Genomic DNA, 12,933 nt, shown 5'->3' with positions numbered 1-12,933 from the left:
TTTTTTCCAGGCAAAATAATGTGTCTCTTTCATGGCTTCAGTTGTTCATAGGTCTGGAGTGCATCTCCTTCTGTCATGGCACCATGCTTTCACAACGGGTGAAGATTAACGTTTAGCACTGACCTGCTGAAAGAGGCGTAACCTTTCTAGGAAAAATAAATGTTGCACTGAAACTAGAGTAAACCTTTTCAGCATTTATATTTTCTGCTACTCTGCCCTGCACTAGCATCCCTCATTTTTATCAGAGATGCATTGTTTTCAGCTGAACTTTGACAACAACCCGGATGATCCGTCTCTTACTCCAAAAATGTTCCAGATATGCAATCTTCTGACCTATTTTCCATCCACCTATCTGAAATGAGCTTCTCCCAAACAGCTAGCAGAAGCAGCGGGGTTGTGTTCACATATTCTGTTTCATAAAATGGTGACATTCCCCACATTCAGTACCTGTTACATGGATTTTTGGGAGGGAGTTAGGACTTGAAAATGTGTTAATGCACCTATTCACTATCAGAAAAAAATCTAACAGTGTCAAGAAATGAAAAAAAAGTTAGTCAGTTTGTCTCCTGGCAGTCATTTTTCTCTCTCAGAAAATCCTATCTATATCTATATGTAGCAGGATGATGCTGCACAGCTGCAGGCAATCCCTACCTGGGAGCAGTTTAAAAATGGTTTGGCCCATCACTTGAGCACTTGGTGTGTAGTGCTCAAACCCTGCCCATTTCCTGGTGGCAGCCCTCTGTGCTTCCTGGTAAGTTTGGTGGTGCCGTCTCTGGTGAATCTGCTTTAGGCTTTACCTAAACAAATTGTGTTCTTTAGCTGAAAAAGAAAAGAGCTCTGGCATCCGGATCTCCCCTCTACGCCCCATGAGCTTAAGCCGTGGATGAGTTTCTCCTCACTGCTCAGGTGATCATCAGTTTGTTTGGTCTGAGCCTCTGCCTGTTTTTACATTTTATTTATTGTGTTTTAACAGATTTTTGTTTGTATTTAGTGGCAGCAGAGGCACACTGCTGCTTTTGTGTTGCTTTCCTGATTTTTAAGCACACAGCAAGTACACTTTGCTTCAACCAGTGCCTGCTAGCTCGTCTAGGCCTCGGTGCTCCAGCTCCTGCCAGTGGGCTTCAGGCCGCACTCCGAGCCCGAACTTTCATCTTCTTGGCCTTTGCGGCAGCCAACAGAGTGGTGTTAAGCCCTCTTTTTCTTCCATGGTCATTGGACTGAGGACCTGCTGAGAGGTGTTGCGCCCTTCCCAAGGGCCGCTGCTGTGTTGTGCTGGTTTTATCTGTTTTTTTTTATCTGTTTTTATTGTGTTTGTTTGAAGGTGGGCATTGATTTGTGTTTTTTTTTTTTTTTTTTTTTTTTTTTTTTGGGGGATTCTTTCAAACAATCTTGCCAACCCTTGTTTTTTTATATTTATTCACCCCTTCTTTTCTTGGGGCCAAGTGCAGGGACGGAGCGTATCGGGGGACAACAGTGGAGGCTCAATTGTGGCGTGTTCAGATTTAGTTTATATTTTGTTTTTCCATGTGTGTGCATGCCGTAGAGTGGGGTGTTTTGTTCTATTTTTTTTGGTTGCCAATCTCCTCCACGTGGGTCGGCCCAGCGCTCCGTTGGTAAGCCTTGGCCCTCGAAGGGTCTCCTCCCATTTCTCCCTCCCCAGTATGATTGAGCCCTTTGCTTTTAATACATTTTAGTGTAAATAAAATTACTTCCAACTGGTACCACGTCTTGGCCTCATTTTAAACGATAATCTGCGCGCCTGTGTTGCAGCGCTTTGGGTTCCCCGGACCCCATACCCTGGGTGGCGTTGTTGCTTTGTTTTATCTGCTACGACCACTTGCCACACATATTATACCTTTGTTCTTCATTCAGCTCCGGTATCTGAACTTGTGAAGGTCGTCTCGACCATATCTGTGTGCCTAAATGTACTGAGTTGCCGCCGTGCGATTGGCTGATCATACATGTGCGTCAGCATGCTTTTGAGTAGTTGTACCTAGCAGATGCAAGTGGATTTGAGCGAGATGTTTCGGGCTGTAGCATGTTGATGGACACAGAGGCTATTAGTTTGGACCATTAGCTCCGTGATTCAACAATGCAGCAATTTTCAAAGCAAAATTTCTCATCAGCATCTCTGTGCTGGCAGATGTTTTCTCTGATTTAATTTTGCTCTTATGTTTGCTGGGAATAAAAAAAAATCCTCAAGCCTTTATTTGGTCAGTCAATATCCTTGTATTCCATGGATTCTAGAAAATGTCTCAGTAAGAGGAACTTTTTTTTTTTTAAGTTTGGTTTTAAGGCTGCATCCCACACACTCCTGACATGAATTAAATTAGTCAGAAATGTGTTTCTAAACAGTGAACTGAGTCCTTAAAAAGCAATGTTTGGCGCACAAATAGTTTGAGTGAACTGTTAAGACCATAATCAATATGTTTGCTTTAACTGTTTTTTTTTTTTTTTTTTTTTTTTTTTTTAATGCAGTCCTAATGGGTTAAAATGAGCAAAGAATCAATTGAGGACTTGTGCCTAATTATTTTCTCATGATCCTTTTTAATGAAGTTTATAAAAACAGACAATCGCACAGAGTGCGTAAATTGCTCAATTTACATTCTCCATTTTCTTTTACCAGATGGCTAAAGATAAATAATGAATCATGGTCTTTTTCTTAAGGACACAAACTTTTTGAAACTTTTACCAATTTTAATAGGCTTTCACAAGGATATGTTCTTTCTTCTCTGTGCTTTGTTGTTGAAATTGTTTTCTATTTTACTTTTTTGCTCAGCAACTTGCAGTCCCACCCACCCGTGATTGTCTCATGCCTTAAATAAAAAAAATACACAGCCACCCTGCAGCTTTCCTCTTTGTAGCCTATGTTGAAAACAACTCCTGACAATCACATCGACACCAAACCGGAACAATGGTAACTTGTCAAACAGGTGTACTGTCAAAGGCTGGACGGTGGAGGCAGTGTGACGCACTGTTTAGTTATTGATCAGGCTGAAATATCATGCAGACCCTGTCAGAACAGACAGCCAGAGGAAGACGGGAAGGTTGCAGGCTGACCTAAGCATCATAAAGCATGGCATGGGCTGCAGCTGTAAGAGGATATTAAAGCTAATTTAAAGTACAGTTCAGGCTTTATCAGCATGATTTGGATTGAATTGGATTATAAAAACTTTGAGTCAGTGGATACCATTTGGTTCTAATAACTAATGTTTTTTTTATTGAAGAAATATAACTTGTAAAATGATGCTAATTTTAATTTGAGACCAAATAATCCTTTTTCAGAAAAATATTTTTTGTTTACTAAACTGCTTTATGAGTTAAGTAATTGCATCTCAGAAGGTAAGGATACACTTTCACTTGACTTTGGCTTAAACCCACAACTTAAATATTGGAATTTCATGGCAGGAGACATTGAACCAATGACAGATTTGAACAGAAGCAACAACCATGTGTTAAGCATAGTTGGTTCTGAGTAAGCCTGTCCCTACTTATATCCATCTGCTTGCATCCTCTCCCGCAAGCTTACTGCCCTCTACAGACGTGAGCTCTATGCCTTTTTTATTGGTCTTTGACGACACCCCAGTTAAGCAAAATTAACCGCTGTGGTAATATTATCCAAAACGTGATGTCCACAGATGTGGGGACCAGGGGCCTCATTTATAAAACTTTGCGTAGGATTTGCGTCAGAAGTGGCGTACGGATGAAACATAGGACGTGCGTACGCACAGAAATATTCGGATTTATTAAACCGTGCGCACGCACATCCTACGCATCTTTCCCTTTATAAATCACAACCGATTCTAAATGCAGCGCAGCTTTTTGCGGCTACATGACACGCCCATAGTTGCCCATAAATAGTCCGTGAAACGCCCACAAATTAATATTCATGGCTTGCTAAATCATGGCAAACACAGAGAGGGAATCAAAAAAACGTAACTTCACTCAATGTGAAGTAGAAGTTATCGTTGGCGAGGTGGAAAAGAGGAGAAAACGTTGTTTGGAGGGAACAGTGTGGGCATTACTGATGCCAAAAAGGCACGTGAGCGGCAAACGGTGGCAGACGCCGAAAATGCTGTAGCCTCACAACCTCGGACCGTGGCCGAAATAAAAAAGAAATGAAAGAAATGATCGGACATCAAAGTCGAGGCAAAAAAACGTCTAGTGCTGCATCGGCAGAGTGTGTCCGCCACGTGGGGGGGGGGGGTGGGGGGGGGACCGGAGCTGACCCCTCTTGATGAGAAACTGGCCGCTATTATTGGGGAATCCCTATTAAGTCCCCCTTATCGGCGTCCTCCTCCGCCTCAGTCACCTGACTGAGACGGAGGGGACGCCGACGCGCCAGGGTCAGGGTGACACAGGTAAGAGAAATAATTAAAATGAATGCAGTCAAGTCACATGTATGCAGGCTACACAATTACAGATTATTAATATAGAACAATTTTATTTTAGTTGCTGGGTGTTCCAGCGGGGCCAGTGGTTACGATGCTGCAGCTGAGCAGCCGTCTGGCCCCAGCGTCTCCACGGCACGCGGCTCTCAACCCTCCAGCAGTGGGCGAGTCCTCACCGATGCAGTCCTTGAAATGCAGAGGGAAGTCAGTAGTTCAATCAGAGAGGTGGCCAAGGAGTTGGGCGAAATCAAGACCGCACTGACTGAAATAAACTGCACGATGAGGGAATTCTTAAATAAATAATATTTTCCACACCTCTTTTTCTTTATAAGCGACGCATCACTTCCAAACGCTGGCGCACAGCAGCAGCATTTGGCTCAAATGCGTGGGGATGGGGTTCAGGGTCGGGGCCAACACAGCAATCAGCGCCAGGGGGTAGAGGCACGTTTTTAAGCTGTGCCACATTGTGTAGCACAGCACATGCCAGCACGATTTGGCACACACTGTCACTTTCACGTGTTTCTTCCATCTGCCGACGGTGTCGCCGTTTCTCATTTCACCCGTTTTTGTGCGTACGCCTGGGTCAGAGCTTGCGTGAAGGACCGCACATTTTCCCGTCAAGTTTGCTTTTTATAAATCTCAACTATTGCGTAGAGAGTGGCGTACGCCTTCTTTTGTGCGTACGCAACGTTTATAAATGAGGCCCCAGATCTTACAAGGTAAAATGTAAACTGTTCACTTCCCTTCTGTTCATAAACATTATTGAGGAACTTCACATTATGTCTTTTTATATGGATCACATGTTACAAATATGAGTCCTAACCTTATTTGCTGCATTCGTTTTAACAATAGCTGAATACATTTCTAGATATGCATGTGTCACATTTGCACAAGTCTTACACTAATGTTTCTTTCTTTCCAGAATTTTGCTATTAATTGTTGCATCTAAAATATTAAATTTGACATCATGAAAAGTGGGGTGCAAAACTGTTTGTCTTTTATTGACAGTGTCGGATTTGAACGGAATGTGAATCTCTAAGATAATAACAGCAGAGGTGAGACAGAGTTCAGGATCACATGGTTCCATTTTCTCTGGGGACATAGACCAGCTTCACAAAGTCTTTTGTCTAATGATTGAACTCATTGTAAAAAAAAAAAAAACGGAAAAATTGAAAAGTACCTAAAATAGGTTTTGAGCCAATGAGGTTTAGAGAGGGAGAGAGTTGCAGCTTTCTTTTTGATTCTTTCCTCCTCCTCCATCTCTCGCCGCGCGCTCATTCAGCTGATGAAAACTGGAGGAGCGCGCGCGCGCCCCTCTAATCCGCGCGGCCAGGGACCCCGTTCCTCTCCTCGCTCCGCTGGTCAGGAGCGCATCATCTTTGCCTTTTTTTTTCTTGGTTTCCGCTACAACATGAGCGCTGATTGCAGCAGTTATTACAACTCGGACGGAGGGTTTGTGGAGGGCTTCTCCTGCCCCAAACCGGGAAATGCTGCGTTTGCGGTCTACTGCTGCGGATTTAACGATGTCAAGTACTGCTGTGGTGACCCCAACAGCTTTTTCCCATACGAGTACAGCTACATGTGGTGGCTGAGGTGAGAGCAGGGCAGGTGTGGCTGCTGCTATTTGTATTATTTTAACGGGATAATGGGCTATACCTTTTTAACCTCTTACTTGGATGATAAAAAAAAGTTTAAAACATGTTTTAATGGGAATGAAATGTGTTCAATGTGTGAGTCAACTTTGTACTACTTTTAATAAGGTTCTAGAAAAATAAAAGAAACTGTTGGTTCTTTTGTAAATAATAATAATAATGTAACTAATATCTTTTTAACCTTATTTTTCCTTTGTGTTTTTTCTTTAAACAGGTCTTCTGCAGCTTCTATTCTTTATTTTAATGAGTGTAATCTCTTGAGTTAAATGCTAATTTTTTATTACATCACCCAAAAATCTGATGGTTTCCTGTCTTCTCCTCCCAGTATTGGAGCTCTGGTTGGTCTTTCAATTGCTGCAGTTGTGCTTCTTGCGTTCCTCATCACTGTGTGTGTCCTCTGCTACCTCTTCATCGCCACCAAACCCAGTCGCCTGGACAATGGCCTCCCCCTGAGAGCACCAGGTCAGGCTTCCACGGGAGGGTCTTTTATTCTTGGGAAGTCATTATCCTGCAAATGCATAAATGAAAAATATAGGGGGTGGGGTGAAAAGGAGGGTCACACTCAGTAATGTTTTTTTTTTGTAATAGGTGGTTTTAATTTTACTGACACTTAGAAAGCCTGCTGATATTGTGCACAGACAAAAACGTCAACACCTTTGTGTGCGGCAGAACTCACCACCAGAAAAGGATCACATTAAAACGCTTGTACAACAATGGCAGTAAACGGCTTTCACGTCAGGCTCTCAACTAGCATGTTGGCATTTTAACCCTTTTACACCAGGGCTTTAGCTCCAGTGTTTACATTCTTTGAATTACCGTCATTCTTCAGTTGTTTACGCTATGAATGTAAATCAGCTTATTCTGTTGTGGATAAAAGCAGCCTTTTGCTGATATACAACACTTTAAAGTAGTAAAGTGCTTACGTAATCAACGTAAATCAGCTGAATGTGTTGCAGAGAAACGTGGCTTTGCGCTGATAATACTTCTGTCGCTGCAAAGCCGATATGAAACGCCACTTTTCTCCGTGTCAGAATCAGATTCACACTGGTTGCATAAACGGTAGAAGAGTAACCTTGTGTCAAAGAGAGTGTTTGTTATTTAGGTGTTGCCGGCGACTTCTCTGGTTTTAAAAGGTTAAAAGCATCGCCTTGTCTTTTTTACTGTTTGTATCCAAACGCCCAACTGATTTGTGCATGAGTTCGGAACTGAAAAAACAGGAACCTGAATTATCTTATCAGCTGTTGATTTTTTGCTCCATATGTTTGTGTGTGGTATAAATAACACAGTACTTCCCACCATTGTTAAGACCCTTGTTATACTATATTGATCACCATTGACTGTATATGAGAACTGGACTGAGTGACCCTTCTCCCCCCGTGTTCCAAATAATAAGTGCCCATTGGTCCCAAAAAGCTGAAATCCCATAGAGTTCGACTGAGAAACAGACAGCTATTACTCAGATATCCTTTTTTTCAGAATACGTTATTTGCTCTGCAACATTTTTTTAGCATATTCTTGCTAATCCTAATTTTTTTATCACGATTTTTTTGCCGTGGCCCAAGTTGTTTAAGTTATAAACTGACCAATCAGATGTTTCAGTAAAAGTAGAAGCATCATATCGAATGTTCGAAATGTTTTAATTGACAGATTCTCCTGAGTCAGCTTTGAGTGGTAGGGGTGTGGCCTTCTAACAAACTCACCACTGATTGGAGAGAGTGGTTCCTGTAGAAATGTAGACTAAGACCGACACGGACCAATTACGGCTTACTGAGGATGTCTTGTCCCAACATGGTGATGGATATATAGCAGAAAAATGGTGACTAAATTGAAAACATTTTGTTGGAATAACCAGAAACTAAGTCATCATATTAGTAATTAGTGACTGAATTTTGTTAAAAATCTAGATTTAACCAACAAGGCAAGCATGGAAAATAAGGTTACACATGAAGAAAGACATGTCTTTATATTTGTACCAAACTTGTCATATTTTTAAGTGGCTCTTGTTAAGTTGAACACAAGTCAACAATGTTAGCAGCTGGAGACAACATGATGCTCTTCCATTCAGCTTGAAATGTGGTTTGATAAACAGCCCTTTCTCTATTGACATCTCACCCCATAGATTTTCTGTACACTGTTTCCACACTATATCATGGTTCATCTTTTGCTGTCTTGCGGATTTTTTGGAATGCAACTTTGTACATTTTATTGAAACTACATTTATAAACAGTGTACTGTGTTCTGCATCCTGATTGCTTTTTGATCTTTTCAACCAATCACTTCCAAATCTATATAAATATTTTATCACTATCTTTGTTTTCATTCTGCATTCTGTTTTCAATACTGGACTCATTTTTCTAAGAAGGTTTGAACTTTGAGGTTTTAAACAAGAGAGAAAAGTGTGAATATGTCTGCCTGGGAAAAGTATTTAAAGTGTGTAGTGTACAGCCTCAAAACATCTATAATCCTATTTTGTGGATTTTACCTATCTTATATTATTTATGGAATTTAAAAACAAGGGAAAACTGTAGATTAAGATTTATTTTTTTGAAGGCTGGGACACAATAGAACAGGCGTTTTAGAAAATGGGCAGGACAGCAGAAAAAGACCCATGAAGGGGTTCAGAAAAAACAAACCCAACAACAACCCAACTTGGTGTTTTGCAGCACAGCATTTTGTAAAAGTGCCTGTCTGTTTTTCAGCGGCGGACCCCAGTGACGGACCCAGTCACGTGAGAGTAACCAGTGCCTCTGGACCACATGGAATCCGAAAACACCTGATGACTCGAAAAGTGGACTCAGATAACGAACCGTCAGAGCCTGAGCGCCTGTTCCAGCGGTGCTTCACTGCCACAGTTACTGGAGTGAAAGTGGAAAGTCCTTCTTAGACCACTGAATAACTTTTAATCAAAGAATCAAGCCTGCTGTGTGCAATTCAGGAAGACTGTTAGACTAACCAGTTGCCAGAGTTTCCAAAGGGGAGTTACAAGTGGGAGGAGAACAGTAATTGCTAACGTGAGGTGTGGTCAAATGGAGTAGTCCGGTTGAAGTGGAATAACTACTATGTAATTCTTTCAAGTGGTGGAACAAACATCCAGAATTCCAATGACTACTCAGACAAAGAGCTTATTATAAAGGCTTGGAAAACGTTCTGCTCCTCATGGCTTCTGATGGGTGGAAATTAATTTTCTCTGAATGAGAAAACATAGTGTGCATGGAATTACAGACACATAGTCACCAAGGCTCTGCTTTAGGGCAGACTGAGTTTGTGTTTCTAAATCCAGAAAAGTGAGTGTGATTTGAAATGCAACAAAAACCAAGTATTTTGTTCAATTTCAAACTTCATTTTAGTTGTGAGCAGCTTGACTGTTATTAGAGGCAAATCTAAAGTACGGGAGGGTCATTCAAGCTCACAGACTCAGCATTCATAGAATCACGCTGCTTATCTTGTCCTGTGGAAACAACAATACAGCAAGCAGGAAGTGATTCCATGATTGTAGCTCCTCTCACATTCTTGGTGTGTTCACAAATGCTCAAGTCACATTTATGTTACCTCATTTGCAGCAGACACGTGCTTAAGTGGTTAGCAAACCACTCTGTGGGCCGCACAGTGCGACTGGAGGAAACATGGTTCAATAGGTCTGAAATATGTGACACCGCATTGAAATTGCTATGCAATCAAAAGACCCCAGGAAACTCTCTCTGACACTGACATTTTAAGAAATAGCCTTGACAAAACAAATTTTGATTCAAGTCAGTGTGATCTGATGCAGTTGGTTACATCTGTTTGAACAAAATGTGTTATTTTCCATTAGAATAAAAAAAGAGCCATTTCTATCAATAGTACAAGACATGGGTTTTCACATGAGTCTGTTTGAAATACATTTAGTGCAACAAAAGTATTTTTTGCCACAAAAAACATTTATAAAAAATAAAAGGAACAATAGCTCAAGGGTATCCTATATGTTTGCTGTTTCCACACCTCTTTGATAAATGACGGAAAGAACTTCACAGAATCTTAGACAACTTAAACAACATCTTAAACAACAGTTTTAAAACTTGGAAAATATATGTGAACCAGCAATATTAAGACAACTGACACTGTAATTTATCACAATTGATCTGACTCTTAGTAGTAATGTAGAAGTACCTTATTTGACTTTCATGCAGCGCTTAGCAGAGCTAAAATCAATGCCTGCAAAACAAGCAACATGACTTACTCACTGTGGAATACAAAGAAGACTAAGTTGCAGAATGCATAATGTTTGCTTTTGGCCACGTTTTCTCTTGGTTTGTCTATGTGCTTACATGCACTTTGTCATTTAAGTGTAGTTGAGGATAATTTAAAGATAATTGATTCAAGCTGCTCTGTGTGCATTTAATTAGGAGCAGTTTGAAGGGGTTTTGAATTTAAATTTAAATTCAAATTTTACCTGTAACTTACCCATATGACAGTCATCATGAATGTACAGTAACAAAATAAATAGAACATGAAATAAATTAGAAAGTGTAAACTAGTATACATATGTATAGGGATCAATGACAACCTGAAGGAGCAAGCTGACAAAGTTGAAAGAAAATTTGACAAGATTGTGGAAACTGCCAAAGATTTGAGGGTTGAGTACGGGTTGAAGCTCATGGATGCTTCTTTTCTAGCTAGTCTTGATGCCCTCACAGATCAAACATTGATCTCATGCATGTATTTAGGTGTGCTTCAGGTTCTGAACTGCAGGTTTGAAAGAACAGAAAGCCATGTCGTGTGATTCTGTTAAATTAAGATTCAAAATAAATTGAACATTTTAAATATAATTTGCTGCATTTCAAAAGGTAATTGTAGAAAGTGTCATTTTGTGTGTTGTAATGATGGGACATGCAGCTGTGTGCTGCATGAGCGTGGAGCAAAGCCGTATTGATCTCATATTCTATCTTATCTCAGGGACTAAAGAGAATGAACATAAGAGTGAAGTAAGACTTGCTTAAGCAAACATCAGTGTCAGTACTTTGAATGCATTGAATGACTTGTGATTACATTATTTCTACCAACATTTTCATGCAAATGTTCCGTAATGACTGGAGGCTAGATGCTTCCTGGCGGTTCTACTGATGCTTTGCATCTTTTACCAACTCTGCAGTCAATTTTCTTTTCAACGTTTCCATTACTGTTAATGAGGCTGGTGTTGCTAAACAACTGTGACAAAGCATCTACCATGAGATGCTGATGTGAGGAAGCAGCTGATAGTGTGGTGACTGACTGTATACCGGTGATGTATGAACGGATCAGGAAGTTGGCTACACAAATACTGATTAATGTCTCAAAGAAAGCACATGAAAAGGTTGAGTGAAAAATGAGCTGCCAAGGTCTCATATTTTATCATTATCCAGCAAGGTACAGACATGAGAGAACCTGGTCATTCGTCATGGTTCTTTGAAATACTTATGCTGTCTTTTTCTACATGTTGAATCACTTGTTTTTACTGTTTAAAAAAAGGGGAGGTTTGATATTTCTTTTTGAGTCTAAAGTTGTAACATTGTGGTGTTTATCTGTGAGGTTTGGACAGTGCCTTCAGACTTTAATATATTCCAAAGTTTGTAGATGAATTGTATTTGATGCACAAGCATAAGAAAGGAAACGGTCTCTTGGTGTCTATGCTGGAAGCTTATGGTAAAAGCCAGCATTATTTTTTTTTTTCAACTAACAAGTTGTACGAACAGAAATATGACATGAAAGGCTTTTCTTTGGTAAGTGAAATACAGATTTGTGCCTCCTTTCAATCACTATTTAGAGATCAATACTCTATGACTATTTTTTTTTTTATTAAGTTACATTTTAATTTTGTGCAAATTTGACTTACAAAAACATTCCACTGTCCCAGCAGCAAGCACGGAGGTGGGAGTATAATGACTAGTTAAAAAAAAAAAAAAGATGTTAAAAAGCAAATGTGGTCCAAAATATTTACACAAAATATGTAAAGAGCCTTGACAGAATGCAATCTAGATTAAACATTTTACTTAATTTTGTTGCTTTCAAACAACAGACCTCTGTTATTAATATGTCCGATACCGAGCTCGTAGTTTGGCTTTAATTTATTCAGTATTTTACTCTGTTCAGATAAGAAATCATGCATATGGAAAGAGGCAGCACAAATACAAACCACTAATCATTAAATGATACGCTGGACTATAGGATAAGACTTGATCTTCTTATCTTATCTTACCTTAATTCTGTGTCTCTGTATGAAGCTGTTATCTAATTTTACTTACACTTCAAAGACTGATTAAAAAAGGAAGAAAAAACCTTCAATGAAATGTTATTATTGTGTGTGTTTTTTTTCTTCTTTTTTTGTCATACAGGAGCATTCCATGAATGTATACTGTGATGTATTTACACAGCCCCACGGAGAACATCAATGAAAAATTCAATCAAACTTGATTCTTTATGCAGTGATGCTGCCAATTCCTGAGATCAGAGATTTCTATAGAAAGGAGGTTCAATACTGTGGAGTGATTCAGAAATTAGTCTTACCTTTGGTTTATATGTTTCTAATATTAAAAAAAAAAGGTTCCATAGTAAATACAAACATTTATATTTTGTAGTCACAGAACTGTAATTGCTTTTTTTCCTCTTTCATTTGATTATTTTCTTGTTTTTCAAGGATGCACTCTCCTTTTTAATCTATCTTTATGCCACAAACTCTAATATGACCCACCTTACTGAAATTTTCTTGTGTGTGGGGGGTTGAAAAATGATTCACTTTCAAATGAGACATTTGAAATTTGTCTCTGGGTATTTTTCTGTCCTTTTGAATAAATGTTAACTAAAGTGTAATCACATGTTGGGGCTGTCAGCATCAAGATTCCTGCTCAGATTTTTTATTTATATCTTAACATATAAAG

At 39.6% G+C, this 12,933-nt stretch overlaps 1 protein-coding gene and 1 long non-coding RNA gene across 2 annotated transcripts; both read left to right on the top strand.

Moving 5' to 3' along the window:
- Positions 1-671: 671 nt before the first annotated feature.
- LOC110016852 lies at positions 672-1,351 on the top strand. The gene is made up of 3 exons (XR_002292170.2): positions 672-751; positions 820-906; positions 992-1,351. It is a non-coding gene; the product is annotated as an uncharacterized LOC110016852 (long non-coding RNA).
- Positions 1,352-5,087: 3,736 nt separating this feature from the next.
- LOC101174624 (membrane protein FAM159B) lies at positions 5,088-11,961 on the top strand. The gene is made up of 3 exons (XM_004079073.4): positions 5,088-5,984; positions 6,369-6,505; positions 8,743-11,961. Exons 1-3 carry the CDS (start codon positions 5,677-5,679, stop codon positions 8,925-8,927), a joined length of 630 nt encoding a protein of 209 aa, XP_004079121.2. The 5' UTR covers positions 5,088-5,676; the 3' UTR covers positions 8,928-11,961.
- Positions 11,962-12,933: the final 972 nt, after the last annotated feature.

This window comes from Oryzias latipes, chromosome 17 (genome assembly GCF_002234675.1).
Source record: "Oryzias latipes chromosome 17, ASM223467v1".
Classification (NCBI taxonomy): Eukaryota; Metazoa; Chordata; class Actinopteri; order Beloniformes; family Adrianichthyidae; genus Oryzias; species Oryzias latipes.
The sequence above is the reverse complement of the archived record's forward strand: the minus strand, read 5'-3'. Positions and strand labels throughout refer to the sequence as shown.